Consider the following 24042-nt stretch of genomic DNA (forward strand, 5'->3'; position numbering starts at 1 on the left):
CAAAAACAAGTGAAACACATTTATGCAACAAAACAAATGTCAAGTGCTCAGATCATTTTCCAACATGTTTAAAAATTCACCAGACAACAGGACATCAACAATTTATTTATTTATTTATTCCCCCCCCCCCCCCCCCCCCCAATCTGACTTCACAATTTTCCTCATAACTGCTTACATCCTTTGCTCATACTGAGGCTGTTAGCTTGGATAGCTTTAGCATTTACCACTTTGGCTTTGTTAGCTTCTTTCATCTGATTAGTTTTGTTGTTAAAAATGTTTGTGTGGTCATTCCTGTTCTCATGGGTCACTTTGGCTAAATTTGTGTATTTACTCACAGTGAAGAGCTTTCATGCTAACGACATGTTTGCGTGTGACACTGAGTAAACCTGCAACTATTTGCATGTGCCACTGTGTGCATGTTGCACATGCATGGACTGGGCCTGCTCGTTGCTAGTCAGGGCCACAAACAATAAAAATGGTCCAGTTCCTGTCACTAGATGGTCAATCAGTGCATCTTTAGTTTAATTTGTGTATGTTGAAGCATAGGCTGAATAAAGAAAGCACACTGTGTGGGGTGCTAAGTTAACAGCAAATCCTGGCTAGCTTGGTTAGGAGGAGGAAAGCTCATACAAACACCTGCTTCCTTATTCACAAGGGATCGCGATGCCCTTCCTGAGACAAGCCCACAGGGATTTGTGTCTCCTCCCAGTCTCGAACTCTGGATTTCTTTTTTTTGTCTCTCAGGCCACCACAGTATGGAGCCTCTCACACACACACATCTGCTAATCACTGGTAAATAACGGATTGAGAAGATACTACAGTCTTCCTCACCAAAAGTGAAGCTTCGGCTATTCCACTCAGCACGTCATATTATTTGTCAGCTAAATCAAGATAATGTTTTTCCAATAAAAATGGTAGAAAAGGCAAACAGCCTAATCGTAGCAGATTGTTAATCAGCTATAATGAAAATAAACTGTGCATTGTGGCCAAAATTGAGGTCTGTGGCGTCTGCAGTGAATGAAAGTTCAATTTTGAGCCCAGGCTGATTCTGTGACACACAAAACAAATGTGGTTAAGAAATGCTGAACAAGTGCAAAAAAAGAGACCTTTTTTTTCCTTTGTGGAAATATTTTTAATGACCAATTGCTGAAAAGAATTACAGCAGTAGGGCACCCGGGATTTTTTTATTCACATTAACTTAAAACAACGTGATGCAACAGTAGGAAAGGGAAAAGTAAACGGTGAGACTCGTATCAGAAAGATGGAATTACAAAGTAACAGTAAGCTGGGTTATAGACATACACTCTCCCCTGTGCATCACTCATGCGTGTGGAATAGCAGACCCCTCAAATAACAATGAAGGCTGTTACATAGAGGTGTAAATGCAGTGAATTATTGATTGGATTAATTCACGGTATTAAAAACAATATTTTCTTTCCTGCTTACTGTAATGATTCCAATAATAAAAGCAGCACCTGTTGTGGCTCACGTTGCACCCTGCTCGTAGTATGTATGGATTTATTTATTTATTTCTACCTCTTTTGCAGGTGGAAGTGAAGCCATATGTGCTGGATGACCAGCTGTGCGATGAGTGCCAGGGAACTCGCTGCGGTGGGAAGTTTGCGCCGTTCTTCTGCGCCAATGTCACCTGCCTACAATATTATTGCGAGTACTGCTGGGCGGCCATCCATTCGCGCGCCGGCCGCGAGTTTCACAAACCCCTGGTGAAAGAGGGAGGTGACCGACCCCGTCACATCTCCTTCCGCTGGAACTGAGCGGAAATTAGAGAGGGAGAGGCAACAGAGGAGCAGGAGGGCAGGTAGTGCAGGAGTCGCAAAATCATTGTACAAATAAATGCACTTTTCTGTTGCTGGTTCCTTTTTGCTCCACTTTCACCCGACATTTTTTGCAATTTTTTTGTTAAATTAATATTTAAAGACGGAAAAGAAAGATTGGATTTATATCCAGATATGTCAAGGAAGCAAAAAAAAAAAAAAGATGTGTAATATGATTTTATTTATGTTTGATTTTTAAAATATTTTTATTAGTTCTAAAAAAAAAAAAACTTATATAGAAAAGTTTGAGGTGTGATATGGTACTCTGCTATTTTAATTGGGATATTTTTCTAAACAGTGTATTTTATTTTAATTTTGATACAAGAGGCCCCGAAACAAATACTTGTCATTTGACATTCAGCTGACTTGTTTTGTAGCAGAGCTCTTACATTTTATTTTGTATCGAGTCTCCAGAGCAAATGCTGTTTGAACAGAATATGATTGGCTATTTATTTCTGAGAGGTAGGATTAAAGTGCCCCTATTTTGCATATTTGCATATGTTTAAAGTCTCAGTGTTTCATGTGAGGGAGGCGAGTGTTCACTCAAATAGATTTTGTGAAGTCCAAAAACAAGATTTGGGTCATACTGTTCACTGCTGCAGTGCCTGTCTTTAACCCTCTGTGTGAAACTCTCCGTTTTGCCTCCTGTCTCTTTAAGCCCCCCCCCCCTCCCCCCCTAGTGACATAAGTCACAAAACAAAAACCTTTGACAGTTTCAAACAGTACAGCAGTATTTTATATATAGTTAATATATAAAAAATCAACATACACACACACACACACACACACACACACACACACACACACACACACACACACACACACCAGACTAAAGGATATGGAAGAACCCAAAAGGCATAATAGGGGCACTTTAAGTTTGCTATTGATAGCTGAGGCTCCAGAGCAAATGTGAATTAAAAAGGGTGTTGCTAAAGAAGAGTGCACTTATTTCCAGTTTAAGTACTGAAGATACACAGTACGTAAGACCCTTAGTAGTTACCAAAGCTGAATCTTAATTCACGAGCAGAAAGAGCCCACTGCAGAACGAAATGGATTCGTTTTCCCTTCCCAGATCAAAAACGTTCGAACCTCTCGTTATGATTTCCAGGACCATACAAACATTTTGATGTTACTTGAAAATCTAAACAAAATTTTAGCAACACTGATTAGGGTTTCGATCTCCATTTTGACATGCAAAAACTAATACCTCAAACTCCGCTGCTAATGTGCCGAATACAGAGAGAGAGAGAGAGAGAAAAAAGAAACCAAGAAAGAAAACATCATCGCTCTCTGGTGTTCTCCTTTCCTCAGAACTATAATCAGAGGGAAGTGATACAACAGGCAGAGAGTGATGTAACTGGCACAGTTTTCTACTCAACTTGCTTCATCACCTCCTTATTTTTGTAATCAAACCCAGGGTTGTGCTAGTGACAGAGCATCGTAAAATATACAGTGTATTATTGGAATGTATGGTAAAGGGAGGCTACAGGAGAGACAGGCTTAGTGGTGAAGAGAGAAATTCAGCCCCAGATCCCCTCCTCGTGTCTGCCTGCGGCCTCTGCTGCTAAGCTTACAGCTAACAAACAGAAGGCCTCATTCGTGGATCACAACCTGCTCGAGGCTTGAATCCACGTCCTTCAGGACCGAGGTTAAGGCAACGTGTCACTGAAGGACGGTATTGCAGTTTTTAATGGGGCTACCACCAAACAGGAAATACCTGTCTGTGTTAGTTTTGTTTTAATGCATTTGTGCAATTCTCCCAAGTCTTTAATGGAAAAAAAAAAAGTTTTACTTTGCATCCAAGGGTTAGTTACATTTAATGAAAGAAGCAATTAAAAGTTTATCTGACTTTGGAATCGTCATCACATGTAGGGATCTGCCCTTGAAGCCAGGTCCCTGCCAAGCTAATCCAACTCAGCATCCAGTGTTTTTGAAGCATAAATGAAGATAGTCTCTGAAGTGTGCTCTACTACTGCACACTTGTGACCCACATGCAGTTTGCTCTCCATAACGAGATTGCAGGTCCAGTCGACTGTAGCCAGCGGCTTTTGGGAACCAAAGATGGCTGTGCAGTAGTGGGTCATACTGTAGCTTGTTACTTGTGTGGAAGTTTTGGTTTTTCTTTTTCATTTTCTTCAAGGACGTTTTGCATATATATATTTTTTGTTTTCCTAAATCTGTGATTTCTACCCAGTTTTGCTTAACTGTCAAGCCCTGATAGACTCCAGCGAACCAAAGATTGGCCTTGAACATCGTCTTTACAGAATGCATTATGCATATGAACGATAGTGCCGTGAAAACCATCAGAACATCAGTATGGGGGGGGGGGGACAAAACAGGGCTTGCGAGACATGCAAACAAGGCCTCACACTCCCTCCGTAGCTCAAAATGGAGGTGTGTGCTGTCAGTTAGGCGCTAGTTATTTTTATCTGAAATGGATTTGTGCGTTTGGGAAAAGTAACACAAAAAGTACACCTTCCCACAGCGAAAGTAAAACTAATCCTTACCTTTGTTTGAGTCACTCAGTGGTAACCTTATTAGCCGAGCATTTAAATGTCAGGGAGTTAGTACAGAAACTTGATTATTACACACACTAGTGAGAATCCTCATATCGGCGCGGTGTTGTCGGCACCAGTTTTGCACCCTGGACATTAGTTTTGTGGGTGTGGTGGGTGAGCATTTTAGAAGTTAAAACACTTTGTGAAGAATTTGCTGTTAAATGAGATGAAAAAAAAAGATTATTTTATACATGGCCTGCTGATTTTTGGTACAGTGTTTTCTAGCTAAATTATTTTGTCATGCACATATAAACATTTATTATGCACTACTTTTCTAAATATTTTTTGTTTCTTTTTCCAACAGTCATTTTAGGCACATTTTTCACAAATGGGGAAACTCCTTTTTGCAATACCTCAATTTTTCACATTGTGAAAGGTAGCTTTTGTACTTTTGTTACTGAAAGATCTGCATATATGGAAATGTTCATTTTAGGAAAAACAAAAAAAGTTGAGTGATTTCAATATATATTATTTTCAATTATGCTTTTTATACATTTCAGTGCTGAGGAATCTTTACAACTAAGTGCGCACTTGTGTTGATGCGACTTCAGATGTGCAGAGGAGAGACCAAAGTGTATCGCTCTCTTGGTCTTAGCTTTTCTTACACTAGATGTTTTCCAGTCGATCTGGTCAATAAGAGCATGGCGAGAAAAAGAAAGAAAGAAAGACATATAATTTGGGATTGATGTTAATGTGTCTAAAAATGGCTATACTAGTTGGAAATGGTAACTTCTGTCTTGGTTTCCTCTCCATAGATGGAGCATAACTTATTATATAAGGAGAATGCAAAATTTGGTTCACGCTTAACGCTGAATCTCGTATCACAAGAATGGATGTTTGGTGTTTAGATATTTTAATATTTGAAAAAAAAGTATATATATATATTCTTGAACTTGCCAACTAGCACCTATTGTAATCCTTAGCATGCATGACGAAAAAAAAAAAGAAAAAGAAAATGACAAGTACAATGAATTAGCTATTACAATTAATTGTTGTGGTGTGCACCAAATGTTTCTCAACTATTCAGTTAAGGACACCCCGAACCCGCTCTCACCTCACCCTCTTCCCCTCTTCCCATGTTCCCGCCCCACGTGTCGATTTCCTCGCTTCCCCATTCGCAGACCTCTGCAGGATGCACGTGACAGAGAGATAAAAGAAACCTACCTTTGAATTGATTTGGCAGTGCAGGACTTTGAGCATCCTTTATATAGAGAACACTGTTTAAAAAGACTTGAGAACCTGTCCCCGCTGTCTGTCGAGGTGATCTTACATAGACCTATCTGGAGGAAAGGGGAGCTTAAAGACTTGAATGTGGTAAATGTTGCAAGTTAACTTCAAGTTGTTATGTGCAATACTTCTTTTGAACCTTTTTCCAGATAAAGACTCTTTGCAATGTAATTCTTTAATGCCATTTTTAATTGCAGACATTTAATTAAAGAAGATGTTAATATGTTTTTCACAGTCATTTTCTACTGTTATTGTAATCCTTTTCATGCTGGTGTTTGTAAAAAAGAAAAGAAATCAAACTATTTGTACTAATATAAATAATTGAAGTTATTTTTAAAACATTAAAGGTTTTGTGCTCATTTGCTTATTTTGTTTATTTTAAGCTACTGTGATTGATTGCATTGTAATTATTAGGTCAACAATGTATTTAGCTGTTTATTGGTATATTTTTAATTGGAATGTATAATTGATTTTTATAATTTTGATCAGATTTTTGTTATATTTTTGAGGTGAAGCTTTTAATATGTTAAAGTGTCTAGTTTTTACTAATTGCTATATTGTGCTCCACAATATATGGTTCACATTTTCTGAAGGAAAATAAATATTTAAATATTTGTCTGTTAATGATGTTACTTAATGGCAAGATTTCAATAGTTTTTAACTGTGTATGGGAAGGTTGTTGTATTTATTAATAGCATTTTTTTACTTAAGATATCACCTTAATTTTTATTGTCATTTCACTTTATAAGTTCCTATTTTTGTATTTTCCTTTCTAATTAAGTTATGTAATACGGATATGTCCATATTTCTAGGAGTTGGTCTGTAGAAGTGCTAGTGAAACGAAAAAGAAAAATCTAATGTTATTTAATTGTTTGCAGCCAACTATTTATAACAGTATGCATAATTTTTAAATATTTGTAATGTGAAATGTTGAATGAAATAAATCTTAACTGTGATGAAAGCCTGTGTGTGATGTGATTATTTATGACTGTTGTGTTGTCACAGCTTTAAACCTTCAGCTCCTTAATCAGTGTTCAAATCTGGCTGAAAGTTGAATAATTAAAGAGGAGTGTCGATGCCTTGTCTGGCTAAAGGCATCCGCTGTCCGCCTGATCTTCTACAATTCACAAGAATTCCCACTCCTAGAGAAAACTGCACACGACAGTCATCTGATGGCTCAAGGTCGTATTTGTTGTTTTATGGGATTTTTCTCGATGACGAGAAAACTTTGACGTTCCTTCAGTTTTTCACGCATTCAACAACTGAGAAGAAGAATGAGCTGAATGAAAGAATATTGTTTTCCTTCTTATTTTATTTTATTTTTTATATCAAACAACGATAACCGGAGAAATTCAACATGCAGGATTTTAAATTGTTAAGGGAACAAAGTTGTCTAAACCTACCTGGCTCTGTGTGATAAAGTAATAGATGGTTGTGCCTTGGCAACATGAACTGCAATCATGGCTTTCAGTAACTGGTAATTAGTCTTTCACATCACTGTGGAGGAATTTTGGTCCACTTTTTTTTTTATTTTTTTTTTTAATTCAGCCACATTGGAGGGTTTTCCGGCATAAATGGTTTTCACACCAGATGTAACTGGTGTAAAAGTTATACTTTTGTCCCATCAGTCCATGGAATTCTTTCTCCAGAGTCTTGAGGATCATGAAGACGTTGTTTTTGTTTTTTTTATATATATTTATTCATACAAGACGAGCCTTTGTGCTCTTTTTGGTCAGCAGTGATTTATTTCAAACTCTCCCATGGAGGCCATTTTTGCCCAGTCTCTTTCTTATTGTTGAATCATGAACTCCTTAACTGAGGAAAGTGAGGGCTGCAGTGCTTTAGATGTTGAACTGGCTCCTTAGTGATCTCCTGGATGAGCCACTAGTGCTCTCCTGGAGTAATTTTGGTAGGTCGGCCACTCCTGGGAAGAGATGGGCAGTAACGCCTTACTGTAATCTGATTACTTTTTTCAAGTAACGAGTAAAGTAAGGGATTACTATTGCAAAAACGGTAATTAGATTACCGTTACTTTCCCGTAGGAACGCTGCGTTACTGCGTTACTAAAACCGTGATTTTTTGCGAGAATGTCTCATGACAGTGACGTAAGCGAGTGCGACCTTAGTGACAACAGCTGTGTGCAGATCAACAATGGATAATATATCGAGTGCGGGAGAGAGTATGAGCGTGCAGCGTTTAAAGCGTGGAAGTACTGACCTTACTTTAAGTTTGATTCCATAAAAAGTGACAAAAACATTAGCGTCCGCTGCGCGTGGGAAGAAAACTTCTTTTTACAGCGAAAAAAAAAACCCCTAAACTTCCGAGCAAGCACCGAGTGTGCTACGACGTAATGGGAAACTCACAGAGAAACTGCCGTATCCTTCCACTGACCGCTGCGGCACACCTGCACCAGGGTAAACCTCCGCCTACCCCACTCCTGCTTTACAGGTGAAAATAGAGCAACAGGACCGCTGAGTCTTTGACTTTATTTATTTTCTGCTGTGTTTTACTTGCATCGATTTGAAAGAGTGAGTGTAAACACACAAAAAAAAAAAATTATTATTTTATGTGCTGGAATGTGCAGAAAATAGGTTTAAATATTAAACAAATTTCTTCCAGTCAGAGAATGTTGCATATAATTAAATTTTTGCTTGATGCATAAAGTTAAAAGATTAAAACTGATAAAACAAGTTAAAAAAAGAGACTTTTCCATTTGATTACATTTTGTATGATGGATTATGCAGAAAAAGTAGAATTGGGCTGAAAGATCTTTCGCTTTATCACCTATTCAGGTTGTAAATCGTGTTTTTAAAAAGTAACTAAGTAACTAAGTAATTACCTTTTAGTTCATGTTTGAGTATAAAAGGAGCTGTCTACACTTTTTCTTTGTGAGTTCATTACTACCTATCTAATAACCCAGACACGACCTGTTCTTTTGTTTTCTGAACATGTGTGACAGCTCGGTAACACCACCAGCTGGCTGCATCTTATTTGTAACAGAAGTCCTCTTTCCATGTAAAGTGTGATTTTTAGTCAAAGAAATGTAAATTTTGTAGAGATGTTTGATACAGTTAGGCCATAAATATTTGCACAGAGACAACTTTTTCTATTTTTGGTTCTGTACATTACCACAATTAATTTTAAATGAAACGACTCAGATGCAGTTGAAATGCAGACTTTCAGCTTTAATTCAGTGAGTTGAACAAAAAGATTGCATAAAAATGTGAGGAACGAAGACATTTTTAACACAATCCCTTCATTTCAGGGGCTCGGCGTAATTGGACAAATTAAATAACTAAAAATAAAATGTTCATCTCTAATACTTTGTTGAAAGCCCTTTGCTGGCAATGACAGCCTGAAGTCTTGAACATGGACATCACCAGATGCTGGGTTTCCTCCTTTTTAATGCTCTGCTAGGCCTTTACTGCAGCGGCTTTCAGTTGCTGTTTGTTTGTGGGCGTTGCTGTCCAAAGTTTAGTCTTCAATAAATGAAATGCATACCCAACTGGGTTACGGTTAGGTGACTGACTTGGCCAGTCAAGAATATTCAATTTCGTTGCATTAATAAACTCCTGGGTTGCTTTGCTGTATGTGTTGGGTCATTGTCCATCTGTATTATGAAACGCTGCCCAATCAATTTGACTGCATTAGCTGGATCTGAAAAGAGTGTATGTCTCCGTCTCATTTGGCTTTTGTCCTGTGTCACATCATCAACAAACAGTAGTGTCCCAGTGCCGCTGGCAGCCATGCACACCCAAGCCATCGCACTGCCCCTGCCCTGCTTCACAGATGATGTGGTATTATTTGGATCATGAGCTGTTCCACAGCTTCTCCATACTCTTCTCCTTTTTCTTGCCATCATTCTGGTAGAGGTTAATTTTGGTTTCATCTGTCGAAATATTTTTTTTCCAGAACTGTGCTGGGGTTTGGCTTTTTTTTTAGACGTTTTTATTTACTTATTTATTTTTTGAGCAAAGTCCAATCTAGCCTTTTTATTCTTGAGGCTTATGAGCGGTTTGCACTTTGCAGTGAACTCTCTGTATTTACTTTCATGCAGTCTTCTTGGATATTGATACGCATACCTCCTGGAGAGTGTTGTTCACTTGGTTGATGTTGTGAGGTGGTTTCTCTTCACTGTGGAAATGATACTGCGATCATCCACAATTGTTGTCTTCCATGGACGTCCATCTTTTTTTGCGTTGCTGAGTTCACCAGTGCTTTCTTTCCTTGGATGTACCAAACAGTAGATTTTGCCACTCCTGTTATTGTAGCAGATGTTTTTTTTTTCTGTTTTCATAGCTTAAGGATAGCTTTGTTCACCTTCATGGAAAACTCCTTTAACCACATGTTGTCTTTTCACAGCAAAATCTTCTAAATGCAAGCACCACACCTCAAATCAACCCCAGGCCTTTTGTCTGCATTACTGATAATGACTTTGAGTTAATTGTCCAATTACTTTTGGTCCCCTTTCTCCAATTTGAATGTGGATACCCTCAAATGAAAGCTGAGAGACTACACATTCTGTCCATTATATAATTATAAATGGAAAGTGTTTGGATAAGCAGGTAAAAAAACAAAACTTGTGTCAATGTCCAAATATATATGGACCTAGCTGTAGTTGTTAGTGTGATACAGCCTACCTTTTCAGGTGAGGGGAGGGAAGAACATGTTGTTATCAGGAAGACAAGTTTAGAATAACATAAAACATATCTCGTCCACACCCAGTAATATGAATATAACAAGATGACTGCAGTATTAAACTATCCTGGTGCTCGGCTTATAGGCTGAAAATCAATACGTCATCATCTGATTCCCATGGACAAACAAACGGAGCTTGTTAGATTGTGTCAGGAAATTGTATGAAGAAATAATTTGTATTACCTCATACCACAGGGCAGCTGGAGGGTGATATTTCTCCACTGCAAACAGAGCTCCATCTTTGAGGTTCTCACAAAAGGAGATGATGCAATGGCTGAAAAAAAAAATGTCTGCAAAATCACTTTAGGTGTATTGTGTCTCGCTTACAGTCAATTATCCCATTTTAGTCGGTTCCCTGAGAACCATAAAGGAGCTAATTCCTAAACCTGAGAGGACGCAGTAGGAACATTACAGTAAGTATACAGAAACAGGCATCAGATTATATCTCTGTTCAGCTGCTGAATAATCAGGTAATCACCCGTCACAAAAGGATGAAGGGTGGTCATGCTCAGCTAAACTTCTAAATACTTTCAATACGTTTGACGGCAGGGAAATAAATGGAAGCTCATCTTTAATCATCTGATGTGCTATAAAAAATATTATATTTGATCCATGGAGGAGTTAGGTGTTTATAAGTCAGCTGACTTGATAACCTCAGGAAGATCTGCAAGCACAGCAATGAAGCAGAAAAGTGCATAAAAGATTACGTTTCCCCTGTTGTGCCTCTATGGAAATGCGCTTCCTGGCCAGGAGGGTAGAGAAGGTGGTTAAACCACGGAGAAGGTGAAAAAGCATGAAAAAGTCACCACCTCTGTGAAATATGGCTGCCTACATACCGACTCTTGGGCTCCAAATGTCCCGTTAATGCTGCATACAGGTTACACGTCCCCACAAACTTGTGAAATATGATTATGATTATTATTAATAATATTAATGATTAAATAATAATGAATACCATTATCATTAGTTGTATTATTTGCAGCATTTGTACCTTTCAAATTGTCTCCAGCAGCATTAGTAGTCATATTATTATTTTCACTCATTAGTAGAAGCAGTGATTATTTGAATAATGCTAGTTTTAGTAGTAATCGTATTAGTAAGCAATAGTAGTAATAAGTCAGATTAAGTAATAGTAATACCTTTTGCAGTATTTGTACCCTGCCAATTGTCTCTAGCAGTAATGCTAGTAGTATTGGTATTTTCATTGGTAGGATTAGTAGAAGCAGTGATAATTTACAGTAATGCTAGTTTTAGTAGTAACAGGATAGAATGGCGCTTTATTGTTATTGTATATGTACAATGAAATTAGTAGTATTACTTGCAGTATTTGTAGGTTGCCAGTTGTCTCCAGCAGTATTAGTATTATTCATATGATAAGCAACTGTATTTGATGTAGTGTTAGTTTTAGTAGTTTTAGCAGTAGTAGTGTTTCTACCTTGTGCAGCCTCCACCTGATAATGGTAAATTATTACGGACACGCCCTCTTTTGAAATATCAGCTGCACTGTTACACTGGCTGCGTGTCACTTGTTAAACCACCAGGTGGCGCTGTAGGACCAAAGAAACCAGTTTGAGTCCCGCATGTTTCATGCTGCCTTCACGTGATGCGTGTAATGTTGCTTCTTTATGGAAAATGTCAGTTTTAAAACTGGGGAAATGAGAATATTAAGCAACTTCTAAGTGATCGGGATGTCATATTCAGGGTGGAGAGCAAAATCAATCCGCTCCAAGCAGTCCACTTTTATTCTTCGGGTTAGATCTGTGTATTCACAACGCTAGATCCGGACCCGCTTTAATTCATTTAACAAACAAAAGTGACCAAAATGCTCTAAAATATGTTGGTGAAAAATCGGACTTTACCAGGTAACTTGAAAGGCAACGACAGTCCAGTTTCCACTTTGGCAAAACAAACGAGACTCTTAGAGGAGGAAAAAAAAACCAAACATCCCCCTAGTGGCAACTCCAGCAGCTTGGCGTTAGCAGCTCGGAGAGGAAGAGGCTGTTTGGATTAAGGGGGTTGGGCTGCCTGCTGGTAGGAAACCTGCCGCCAGACATCCAGTTTGTCTCCGGCGGTGCAGCGCAGCTTTCCCGCAGCATCAGCAGCAGCGACGCCGCAGAGCATCCTCCAGCCTCACCTGCTCCTCATCTGCGCTCCCTCCGCCTCTGTCCACACAAACAGTGCCGCAGCACGGAGGAACCGGGCGGACAAGGACGAGCAGCTGTAAGTATCAGCCTATTTTTTTTTACGCGTTATTCGTTCATTTTCTGATGGTTTTGTTGTGATAGAAAGAAGGTGCTGAAGACAGAATGCATATTTCCTTTCCCCCCCTCCTTGTTTTTCGGTAGTTTTCACTCAGATACATGTTTCAGTGTAAACGAAAAAAATTCCCCTCCCTCCGATTTCCTGTTTTTACTCTAATCATTCACCAATCAATCATTCAGGCATTATTTGAGCACCTTTTTGTGCGTAAGCTGCCTCACAGCTACACTCCGCTTAATTCAACATTTTTATTCACCGTTTCATTAAAAATCGTCCCCATCAATCAACCAGCGTTTGCCAGCTTTCATTGACCTGAGAGGCTGTAAAGGTGCAAAACTTCCTCTTTTCAGAAGTAGATTTGGGGAAATAAAGGAATACTAAAGGCTGAAGATGGTGAAACTGGGGAGTAATCTGCAGGACAAAGGCGCCAAACCTGTGAGCGTGGAGGACGGCTTTCAGAATGTGCCCCTCATCACTCCACTGGATGTTGGCAGCCTCCAGAGCCAAGCACCTGACAAGGTGAGAGACTGCCCACCAGCTTCTGTGCATCTTCTTCTCAAATCTGCCTTCGCTGCCATTGCCTCAGTGCTTTTGCACTGCAAATTCCTTGTAGCTTGACAAGATTTATTGTCTTAATTTTAGCCAGATTATCTTGTCCATCTTGTTTTGAACATTACAAGCTAGTTTCCAGTCTCATGTGTTAGATGATTAGACTTGTTTCAAGTATATATTACTTTTTTCCCTTATTTAGTCTGTATATCTAAAAATGAACCATTTTACATTTATTTCAAGCAAAAATAGCTTTTAGATAGAGTGTAAAACAAAAATTATCTCAAAATAAGAAACATTCACCTTTTTCCTTGAAATAAGAAAGTCACTCATTGGAAGGTATTTATTTCAGGTTTTTAAAGAAAGGACATCTTCAAGGTTATATTTTGTCATAACATAGACACTGTTTCTGAAATTGACTGGGTAATATGACGTAAAATCAAGTAGGTCTTCAACATCAGTCAGTTCAGTTGCTTGGGCAAGGTTGGGAATTGCAATTTCATAGGCAAGAAAGTCTTTGTTGAAACCCAAGGTTTCATACACCTGGTATTCAAAACAATAAAGTACACTATTAACAATAAAAATGTTTTTTACAAGTCCAAAGATAGGGTTTAAACCATTTGCTGAAATGAGTATAAGAGACCTGTCACAGATGTATTTGTTTCCATGTAAAATAAGCCACTTTACTCTAACGGCATGATGTATAGCATCTTCAATCCCCAAAAAATCTACAACCTTTGATTGCAAATGGTCCATATTAGCAACCTCTGATACAGGACCTAGTTCTTTCTCATTTACAAATATCGGATGCTCAGTTCCTGCTTCACTTTGGCAACACTCCAGCAGCTGATTGTGGTTTACAAGAGACTTGCACACATTCTTAAAGTTTAATTTGGATGACCATTGTTTAAAAAAACTGTGTTTAGACTCGAATCTCATGCACATATGACGTATTACAGGTCCCAGGGCAATAATTTGAGAGGGAAGATGCAGCATGTAATGTTGCTTTGGTATTACATTTTTTTCTGGGAATAGTTGCCTGAATTGTTTAAGATGATCTTCTATCATTTTTTTTAGTTTGGACACAGTTTGTAAAGACACAACTGGGGCAAAAAGTATTTTAACAATTTCAATTAAATCCAAAATAAACTGGATAAAGGGATTTTTCTCTACAACACTGTACAATAAGAATGGCAAAATCTTGATCAATATAAGCATTTGTCCAGAGGATTGTTTGAGTCTGTTGTCACTTGAAGCTAAAGTAGCAATACTAATTGGTGAAGGCTTGTCACGTATGTCCACTGATGAAAAAGGAAAGTTCTGCATGGCAGAATTAAACAAGTCCAAATCCAAATTTCCAGATAAAACAAGGTATTTCAACACACACTTAATTTCCATTGGTGCCACTCCTTCAAGAATTACATGCATAATATCCTGTGGCATCTGCTCTATGAGATTAAAACCTGGGAAATCAACTAATTTGCTTTGTCTATTTATGCCAAAAGTCGTTTTGAGCGAGGATTTCAAAAATTCGGTAGTTGCCCTTTCTATTTCAATGCACTGCCTAATGTGTCCGTCCAATGTCCGTCTGGTGAAACTATGTTCATTGAAATTTTCTTGCATTTCATCAAAAGTACACTCACAATGACGACATTTGCTATACGCAAAACCAACTCCTTCCTTAAATCCTGCAAGCTCATGCTGGGCAAGAGTGTCTCCACACACAGCAACAACTGCTCCGTTTAAATAAAATTCCCCATTGACAGTGTTAATCATAACACCATCGTACAGTAACTTCAAGTCCTCATTGATTCTCCGCAGTATTATATCTACCCCACACTCATCTATGTCCCTAGACTTTGCAATTGCGAGAAGTCTGATGGAAGCCAACTTTGATCTAAACTTAGGGTCTATGTTGCCTAAGGTGTAATAAAACATTAGTAGTTTATTTACACTCGCACGTGACCCTAGGGGGTTACACATTTCTATCTCATCAGAATAGAGTATCAGTTGTAAAGCAGAGTTCTTTTTTGAAAACAGTGGGTGGGTTTTGAAAATAATTCCATCATTAATGTCATACAAAAAACTGGCGTTGGGGCAACTCTGAGGTCCAGCACTGAGCATGTCAAATAGTCTTGAATTGGATAAAAGCTGTTTCAAACTTTCAATCAAAGGAATGTAGTAGAAAGACTTGTTTTTGATTGCAAGAACTCTCGATTCTCCCTTTTTAACTCTACAGGCATAATTGGAAATGATGATCTCCTCAGGTGTGACAGGGTTGAAATGCATCTGTGTTACACGGTCCTGTAGGTTTGAAGCTGCACATATGGGAAAGGGATCCTGAAAGTTGTCCAGTGTTGAAAGAACTTCTTGTTGTAAAGGTCCATTGCTGTCAGGTTGCCTTTCAAGGATGGTCTTTATTTTTCCCCTCAAGGACGTCAGAAGAGCTGTTTGATACTGTTGGACACCAAGGACAATGTTGTTGACACTCCTCTGATGGGGGAAAAAAAACCACATCAGAGACATGAAAGCGTAAATAGAAAATATAACAGAAGCAAAATGCAACTCTATTTCTTTAGCTCAAATTAATGAGCCACTGAATGTTGTAATTTACCAGTGGAGCAGTAGAAGAAGAAATCAGCCAATAATTGGCATTGTTTTGCATGACATGCCACATGCATGACTCACGTGGCACAAACACATTGCACCGAGCAAGATGGAGGAGCATGAAAGGTTACAACAGAAAAAGTGAACAAATGATTGCCTCATTTATTTTTTTTATGTAATTCTACTTCATTTGTCTTTTATGCCTAAAAGTGAACACATTTTACACTGTTAAGCCTATTTTAAACTGTTGAGTGTGCCCAGAGTTACATACATTGCAGTGAACTGCACAACTCTTGTGCTTAACTTCTTCGTAATGTACATTTGTTCTTAATAACTTATATAGGTGAAAGTAATAGCTGAATAAAACCAGCGATGAAAAACAATCAATTAATTGCAAAGATAGTGGACAGATTATGAAAAAAAAATCATTAGTTGCAGCCTTACATTGAACCAGACTTATTAACAAGTTAACAATGACACCCCCATAATATCAGATGAAGCAGTACCTGTGATAGGTGGCATTGCTCCCGCACACCAATAGCAAATGCAGCTGCACATCTGGCAAGATCAACAGTTTCTCTTTTACCCTACAGGACAAAAAGAAAAACAATTGTGTAAGAAAAATGACTCACTCAGAATGTGTTTCAAATTCCACCAGATGCAAAACAAAACAAAGAAATATTCCAAACTGTTGTACATTTTTGCTATTAAAAGATTCATACTACAATGGATAGCTAATGAAGCTGCAAATGTTATGAACAATTTAAGAGTTATTTAATGAAACTTAACCAATCTTTATGGAATCTACTCTGAAGTTAACTGAAAGAAAAATTTGAAAGCTGCTTGGTTCATGGAGCATCTAACAACAACCAAGGCAGGTACACAACACTGGTAAATAAGTTTATTTATTATGTTTAAGTATGGTAACTAAGCCTACATTGTTGTGCAAGCCTGAATTTCAGCGGATTCATGCATTTGAAATTCAGCACTGGCCTTCATACCTATTAAAATATTCTAATCAAGTAGTTTATCTTAGAAAACACATAACTTTAAAACTATAATTGTCACTTGAACTGAGTACATTTCTGAATTGGGGTAACTGTGCTTGGTTAAGGTTAAACAACACACATACATTTAAAAATTCGCGCGCGTACACACAGAAACACATAAAGTACATTACCTGATTCTGACGAGGTGTTTGAAGCTCAGCCGCGTCTTGCTCCATCACGTTCTGACTTTCCTGTCGCTCCTCCTCCAACACCTCCGATGTTACTGGGGGATCTAGTGGTGGTGGCTCTACTTCAGTGCCATTGCCATTGCTAACAGTTTGTCTGGGTTCGGCAGTATAGTCGGCAAAAATGGCTGTACCAAAATTTTCGCCTCCTAATACATTTGCATCGGATGAGGCTGTCAGCCATCCTGTAGGCGGGTTCCCAGTGGAGATGTATTGTGGATGTGTGCGTCTGAGATGGTGGTAAAACGAGTTGAAAACACGGTAATCCTCGGCGCATCCATCGACTCCACAAATGACACGGAAATCTGGACTGCGACTGTGTGCAGTATTAATGTGACTTAAGAGAGACTTCAATGTTAACGCCACAAAGACGAAGCAAATCACACACCTCCAACAGGCCATTGTATTAGACTAAAGTCAAGCAAAAAATATGTTGCAGTGTGGAGCTGTTGCCGCGCTAGTTTGGGAAATACCAAGTTCATGGGGGGAGGGGGGTATTACAAACTGGAGCTGTAAAAACAAAAAATGGTCACAAATAAGGTAAAATGAAATAACACCTATAAGAGTTTATTTTAAATCAATGAAGAAGAAATTTACCTATCATACTGACTGTGTTTTATGAACGTACAAACCACTAAATTGTATATAGAAGCAAAAATTGAGATGTGCACCCCCTTCGTGTTCCATGTTAGTTGTTACCCAACTCCGTTTGAATTTGGAGTCACAGGAATCTTCTGCACCTGAGCATTGAAAGAAAAACTGTAAGAGAAAACTTCGTCAAGAAAGAGAGGTAAGCAATTTTAATTTTTCGAATGTAAGTAGTGTGTAGTCTAATCACTGTTTTAAAGTCAAGCAGACAGAATAATAAATTTAATTTGAGCGCGGGAAGGAGTAATGTAGCATGCTAACGGATGCTAGCGTTAGCTTAGCAGCCCTCGCATGTGGTTCAGAGAACATTATTTAGTGAAGTATCTACTGTAATGTTGTGAGAATTCCTAGCTATGCTATTTATAAGGGGCAGTATTAGCCGTTTGTATTAACTTAAGTTAATAGGCACACTGAGAATTTCTTTCAATTAGCAAGAGAGCTAATTAACCACATTCAGGGTTTTCCAATTGTCTTTGACTGATTTACTAGCTGCTTGAATTCCCTCACAAGGTGTGGGTTTAAATTAATATTTTGATATTAATTGGATTTATTAAAGTGGGCTCAAAACAGTGTTATTCAGGAATCAGGCTGGTTGGTAAAACAAGTAGCGCTGTGTATCGATTCAAAATTGAAACAGAAGATGGCAGCACTGTATGTACAAGGATGCCAGCTGCCGTTAAACCCCGAAGAAGAAGCTGTATCCCAGAATTCATAGCGCGGCCTAGCTCAGTTTCCAAAAATGGCGGAAGCTAGTTAGTTTTAAAATTTCTCTTATTACTCTTTCTAGGTCACAAAATAAACGTTTAGCATATTTTCAGGCGAGAATGTAGCCGTGTAAACTTCAAATATCTGGACAGTTTATCAAGACACCACATATTTTCAAAAGCGCTCCGACGTTTTCGGAGACGTCTGTTACCCACTAGCTCGATAGCTAGCCGGGGTTTAACGCTCACTAGAGCCGTGAGAACACCGGACTCCGGGCGAACCATTTTCAAACACAACGCCGTCTTTCACTACTCAGGTGAAACATGATATATAAGTCACTTAAATAACTTAAAAATGTTATTGTTTGGCTTTTTTCAGTATTTTATTTGTTCCTGAGTAAATCGGTTTGGCTGAGATTAAAGTTATAGTTTTTACACAGCTGAATAAACGTCAAGCAGACAACTGATTATCAAAAGTGTGAGATGCTGGAGAATATACTCCGGTGTCCTTTTATATTTTAGATAGCAATGAGCAATCTGCAAATTTCTTTAAAATGTAATAAACTATCATCTTGCCTTTATTTTTAGTTAGCACATACCTTAAACACTTAAAGCTATAAGCTAATGATCGTTATGTAAGAGCAGATACTGCTGGTGCAATAAGCTGTACATTTTACGTCCAATGGATGCATGATCTGGCAGCCCTAGTCAGCATAATCTTATTGATGAAATTCAATGACACAAATCTGGGTGAGTAAAAGTTCACCGGGCAATATTGTATAACCCTTTCAGACCTCAGCCGGGCTGTCTGGACATTTCTTTTCTATAATAGCTTTAAAAAGGGTAAAAATGTTGAACAATCAAAACGATTCTTTGACGTGAATCAATTTGATTCTCATGGGACTCAATTAAGATTCAACTTTTCAAATGTTTTTAACATAACACTAATTGTAAACATTTGTCTTGCAGGTGACTGAGCAATGGAGAAGCTGGATGATGTTACAGTATCTGTCCTTAAAGGTTATATTTGATAATATGTGTGTGTGTGTGTGTATATATATATATATATATATATATATATATATATATATATATATATATATATATATATATATATAGACATATTAAAAAAACAGTTATGTTTGTGCAGTTATGTGCTTGCACAGTTTAACTGGTGTTTGTCTTTTTGTTAGCTGCAAGCATTGACGAGCGCATGCTTTTAACATTGACCCGTGATGATCTGAGGGACCTTTTTTCTGGGCCTGAGCACTTTCTCAGAAGAAAACATGTGTGGTCAATAATTCATCCTGAGGTATTATGTAAAAAATATTTAGTTCAACTAATCTCCAGAAAGTATGCTTTTATTTTAGCAGTACTTGACATTTTTATTTTCTCACCCTAAACCAGGAAGACCATCCGCTACCACAGAAACCTGAAACAACTTCTTCACCCAGGGTAGTTGCAACAGGCCCTCCAACTGCTGATGCTAATGTAAGCCAGCTGAAAACCTTGCAGCTCCCCAGTCCTCCGGAATATGTTCTGTACACCGACAGTGAGTTGGAGCAATGCCGAAAGAGTTACCTGGAGTTGGCCTGCTCCGGCAGGGAACAGGCATGCGTCATGTCAAAAGAACTGAGATGCAGATTGGTGAGAAATACAATCACAAGTATAGTGTCCCTTTTGAGAGCAAGCCAAGGCCAAATGGAGCAATCCCCCTCTAAGACCGAAATCACTGCAATGGCTAAAAAAGTTGTGGAATATTATCCTATGCTGCAGGATAATGATGCAAGCGTAAAACACGTAAGTTCTTGTATTTGTGTCTCATATATAAATCATTTTGTTTTGTTCAGGGGGCATGATATATATGTATTTTCACCAGGAGAAAAGGCTGCAAAATATGAAAACACCAGTAAAAAGGCAAGGACCAACACCGGAGAGGGGACGGCCCAAGAGAAGGCTCACTGACCTCTACCCAAGGGATGAAGAAGCTGATGATGAAGATGCTGATCGCAGTTCTTCCAGTGGTGCATCTACTCTGTTATCACCTGTCAGAAATTCTGACAATGCCTCCACTTCATGTGAGTACATACTAGTAATTTTGTAAAATGGTTATCAACACACAGCCAGTAGTAGCTAATGTTTTGTGGAAGTCTACTTCAGTAACAATGAAAAACCAAAATGCTCTTGTACTTCTCTCTATCTTAGCTGACAAGGATAGTCGGCAAATACAAGCAAGACATTACAAAACATTACAAGAAATGTGTAAGAAGGCAAAACCAAACCAAGAAGATGTGTCCCAGGTATTAGACCTCGAGTTTGAAGCCAGAAGATCCTTCATTGACTCAGACACCATGAAAGAGGAGAACAGAGCTTGCCTCATCTTGGATGCATATCCATGCTTTAAAGAATTGCATCATGTAAGTTTTTGGAAGAGTTAATAAATAATCACTTTAATTTCAAATATATTTGGTGTGGTAGTAAAGTTATTTTGATTTTATTTGTCTACTTATTTTTTTAAACCTATTGTAGGCGTTGGGTGAGCTTCGCAGAATTTTGGATCCCCACAACAACAAGTTCATCAGTCAAGTAAAACTGAGATGGGAAGAATTCTGCTCCAGGGTAGAGTTCTACGGTGTGTCAAAGAAGGCAATGAATCCACCAATGACCATGGACAAAAGTAAGTTTTACCATTTGAATACAAAGTTCTCATCCTTTAAAATTTATGTTTATGAAGGTTTGTTTCTGCTTTGTCCAGCTGAAGCCCACCTTGCACTGATGAAGGCTCTTCCAACCCTCTTTCCCACACCTGCCCATCCACCAAAAAAGATGGGGAATGCTTCTGAAGCATTTCTACATGTCCTGAAGGTAAGTTTTATAAAATTTGCTTATAAAGATCTACAGAAAATTTGGCAAACAAAATATTTCGGTCAAACATGACTCAAAAATGCTTTTTCAGTTTCAGCCGAAAGACTTAAATCTATAATTTATTGTTTTCATTAATTTATAACGTATTTAATGTACACGAGTGTGGTCACATAAGGAGTCGCTTGATAAACCATAAGTCAAAACTACTATAAAATGTGTGTAACCAACAAAGAACAGGATAATGACATCTCCAACGTTATGACCAAATCCCAGCAAAAAAACATACAATTAACATAAGATGTTGACTGTCATGTCTTTTGTGTCTTGCAGCCTACAGAAGATCCAGATGCTGTCCTCCAGAAACGAAGCTTGTCATGTCCAGTAGTGATGTTCGATGGCTGCAAGTGTGTCATTGCTGTTGGTAATTTACCAGTTACAACATTTGACAAAGAAAAAATTGGTGAGGCTATGATATATGTGATGGCATACCTTTATGCACTCCATCTGACTTACCCCAAATGCGTGGCAACCCTGCTGTCTGTCATTCAGACAGAAGTTCTCCAGGATGCCATTCATGAGCGTGACACTACATCATCTTACAGAAAAGCCCTGGCAGAATGGCATGCATTTATTGGAAAGTAGTGTGTAAATTTCAGATAAGATTAGGAGAGGGCACTTCTGTTTTGTTTTTGTTTTTGTTTTTTTCAATCTGGGTCTTATTTCTAAAATGGAAAATGTTCATTTACTCACCCAGACAAGTTTTGTGGTATTTGGTGTCATTCGGAAGAAATTAGAATCTTTGTGGTCTTCCTATGTCACTCGTCAATTTTAATGGGGCAATGGCGAAACCTCTAAGGCTGTTGAAATGTTGAAACCACTTAAACAAACTCATAATGTTGGACCTGTACTGTTCAATTGTATCTTTATTATCTGCAGGTTATTGTTAAAGTGGACAAATAAAGATGGACACTTTTACTCTGTTTCAGTTTTGTTTTGTCCTTAATCAGCAATATAATTTTAAAGTAGTGTTTAGCTAAATTTAAAAAGAAGAAATATCTTTAAAATGATTTAATGTACTAGTTTTTAGATTATTTGCCTTGATTTGTTTGTTAGAATAAGTGTTTTATGCCTATTTTCAGATTTAATTTCTTCAACATTTTACTTAGAACAAGTGGTTAAAGCTTATTTTAGGTTTCAAGCCATGATTGGTTGCCTGGAATAAGTGTAAAAGACTTATTTTTAGCTTTATTATCTTTATTTGTGGCCTACAATCAGTGGTTAAAGCTTATTTTAAGTTTCAATTGTTCTAATTTGTTCCCTGGAATGAGTGTAAAATACTTATTTTTAGCTTTATTTAAATCTAGATATTGTTCTTATTTCAAGAAATCTTATTAAGAAAAAAACACTTACCCCATGGGCAGATAATTTCACTTGTTTTAAGCAAATCTTCACCAAAAATAAGTGTATTTTTCTAGTATTAAGGAGGTGGGTTTTTGCAGTGTGACCTGTGCCATCCTCCCACACACAGACAAACACAGCAAAGGGAAAAAAAAAAAAGGTGATATGATGGCTCTGTTAAGCTGTGGGAGGCATTTTGCTGTTATTGTTTGAAACCACTTGCCCCCCCACCCTCTTGAGGGGAGGATCATTGCAGATCAATACAAAGTTGATGTGAGTGTTCACCTTTATCTGGTGAGGAAGTATTTCACTCCTGATGGAGGTGATCTCCTGTTATCCCAGGATTGCAGGACCTCATATTTGTAGTTCACAATGGGTCACTAAATGTCTCAAAATCACGTTGATTTATATTATGTCGATTTTTACTTTTATTTGCCATCCGTGTGTGTGTGTGTGTGTGTATTATGTTTTCTTTCTCCATTTATTCACACATTCATTCATCTTATCTGTCTCCCAGCCATGTCCTTTGTCTTCCAGCTGAGATTAGGAGACAGATTTGGTGCCAGACAGACTGTCATTTGTCATCTTGACATCCCATAGTAACTGCGCCGCAGCTCGTTAATCCAGTTACCATGGTGGCAGTGCAGCGCCGATTGGTGTATGTGCCGGGTTGGAAGAGAGAGCAGCACTGATTGCGCATTATAAGAATTAATGGAATTAGGCAGCAAGGCGAGCTCATTGTCACTTTTTGCACACATGAAAGCTTTATTGTGGATTGTTTGTTTCGCTGTTTGGATGTAAGGATGAACATTTTTCAGCTATATTAATCCATATTTCTCCTCTCACCAAGTGACCAATGACTTGTAGAAGTAAAAACAAATCAAATTAGATACATTTTGAGAAATAAATCCATAACTTTGGACTGTAACTCCATATTTTTGTATTTTATTGGAGTTGGTAAACCAACAGAGAGCTATCAGCTTCATGTGTAGCTGTAAGAAGCTTTATGGCATGATTAATCCCCCCTATTTAGTTGCTGTTTAGCCATTTTTAGTGAAAAGCCTCTAACAACCAAATGTACTTTATTCACATCACTGAATGACAGACACGAAGCAACTAACTGGTGGTAGAGTGGAGCATTTAGGAGCTGGATATTTCCCTCTGGAGAACATCTGAGCTCAGAGAGAGTCAATATTGGAGCTACACAGCCAGCAATGGCCAGAAATACGATGACAAATGAGTGAAAATGTTGCTGCATAACAGCTGACGATGTTAATAAGTGTCTGGCTTCCATAGCTGGAATATTCCCATTAAGGGAGATGTCATTTCTCCGGACGTTTATACTGTATGTGGCAAATTTAAGAGGCTTATGCTGTGTGTTTAAATTTGAAGTTTAGCTGTGCTTGTGTTCTTCATATCATGGTCACCCCGTTTTTTGAAAAATGCGTTAACAAAGGGTT

General features: G+C 38.2%; 4 protein-coding genes across 11 annotated transcripts in view; 3 read left to right on the forward strand and 1 right to left on the reverse strand.

Moving 5' to 3' along the window:
- Positions 1 to 6581, forward strand: part of cpeb4b (cytoplasmic polyadenylation element binding protein 4b) — a 37923-nt gene extending 31342 nt beyond the window's left edge. For 6 of the 7 annotated variants that reach the window (XM_086309152.1, XM_086309156.1, XM_086309155.1 and 3 more), the window contains one exon: positions 1548 to 6581. In XM_086309152.1, the coding sequence (XP_086165278.1) occupies positions 1548 to 1775 (228 nt within the window). In that variant the 3' untranslated portion in view covers positions 1776 to 6581. The remainder of the gene's footprint in view (positions 1 to 1547) is intronic. The other variant, XM_086309154.1, reaches the window with a different exon arrangement.
- A 5517-nt stretch (positions 6582 to 12098) lies between these two features.
- Positions 12099 to 24042, forward strand: part of nsg2 (neuronal vesicle trafficking associated 2) — a 59320-nt gene continuing 47376 nt past the window's right edge. The window contains exons 1-2 of the mRNA XM_086309162.1: positions 12099 to 12538; positions 12928 to 13096. Coding sequence (XP_086165288.1) covers positions 12968 to 13096 — 129 coding nt within the window. The 5' untranslated portion in view covers positions 12099 to 12538; positions 12928 to 12967. The remainder of the gene's footprint in view (positions 12539 to 12927; positions 13097 to 24042) is intronic.
- On the forward strand, positions 13109 to 22159 carry LOC147320905 (uncharacterized). Of its 2 annotated transcripts, none has more exons than XM_086309160.1 (8): positions 13109 to 17757; positions 19289 to 19339; positions 19513 to 19631; positions 19727 to 20119; positions 20199 to 20397; positions 20525 to 20736; positions 20849 to 21184; positions 21515 to 22159. In XM_086309160.1, exons 2-8 carry the CDS (start codon positions 19300 to 19302, stop codon positions 21824 to 21826), a joined length of 1611 nt encoding a protein of 536 aa, XP_086165286.1. In that variant the 5' UTR covers positions 13109 to 17757; positions 19289 to 19299; the 3' UTR covers positions 21827 to 22159. The 2 variants fall into 2 exon arrangements, with proteins under 2 accessions (XP_086165286.1, XP_086165287.1); XM_086309161.1 differs by lacking the exon at positions 13109 to 17757 and having other exon boundaries at positions 17845 to 19339; positions 20849 to 20996; positions 21075 to 21184.
- Positions 13334 to 17650, reverse strand: LOC147320906 (uncharacterized). The gene is made up of 3 exons (XM_086309159.1): positions 16914 to 17650; positions 16240 to 16320; positions 13334 to 15619 (listed from the first exon to the last, which is right to left on the reverse strand). The coding sequence occupies exons 1-3, from the start codon at positions 17367 to 17369 to the stop codon at positions 13475 to 13477; spliced, it is 2682 nt and encodes an 893-aa protein (XP_086165285.1). The 5' UTR covers positions 17370 to 17650; the 3' UTR covers positions 13334 to 13474.

Source organism: Aulonocara sp. 'chitande type north' Nkhata Bay, linkage group LG10, assembly GCF_057382095.1.
Source record: "Aulonocara sp. 'chitande type north' Nkhata Bay isolate Kocher_YH1m ecotype deep benthic linkage group LG10, A_spYH_male_GT1.1, whole genome shotgun sequence".
Taxonomy (NCBI): domain Eukaryota; kingdom Metazoa; phylum Chordata; class Actinopteri; order Cichliformes; family Cichlidae; genus Aulonocara; species Aulonocara sp. 'chitande type north' Nkhata Bay.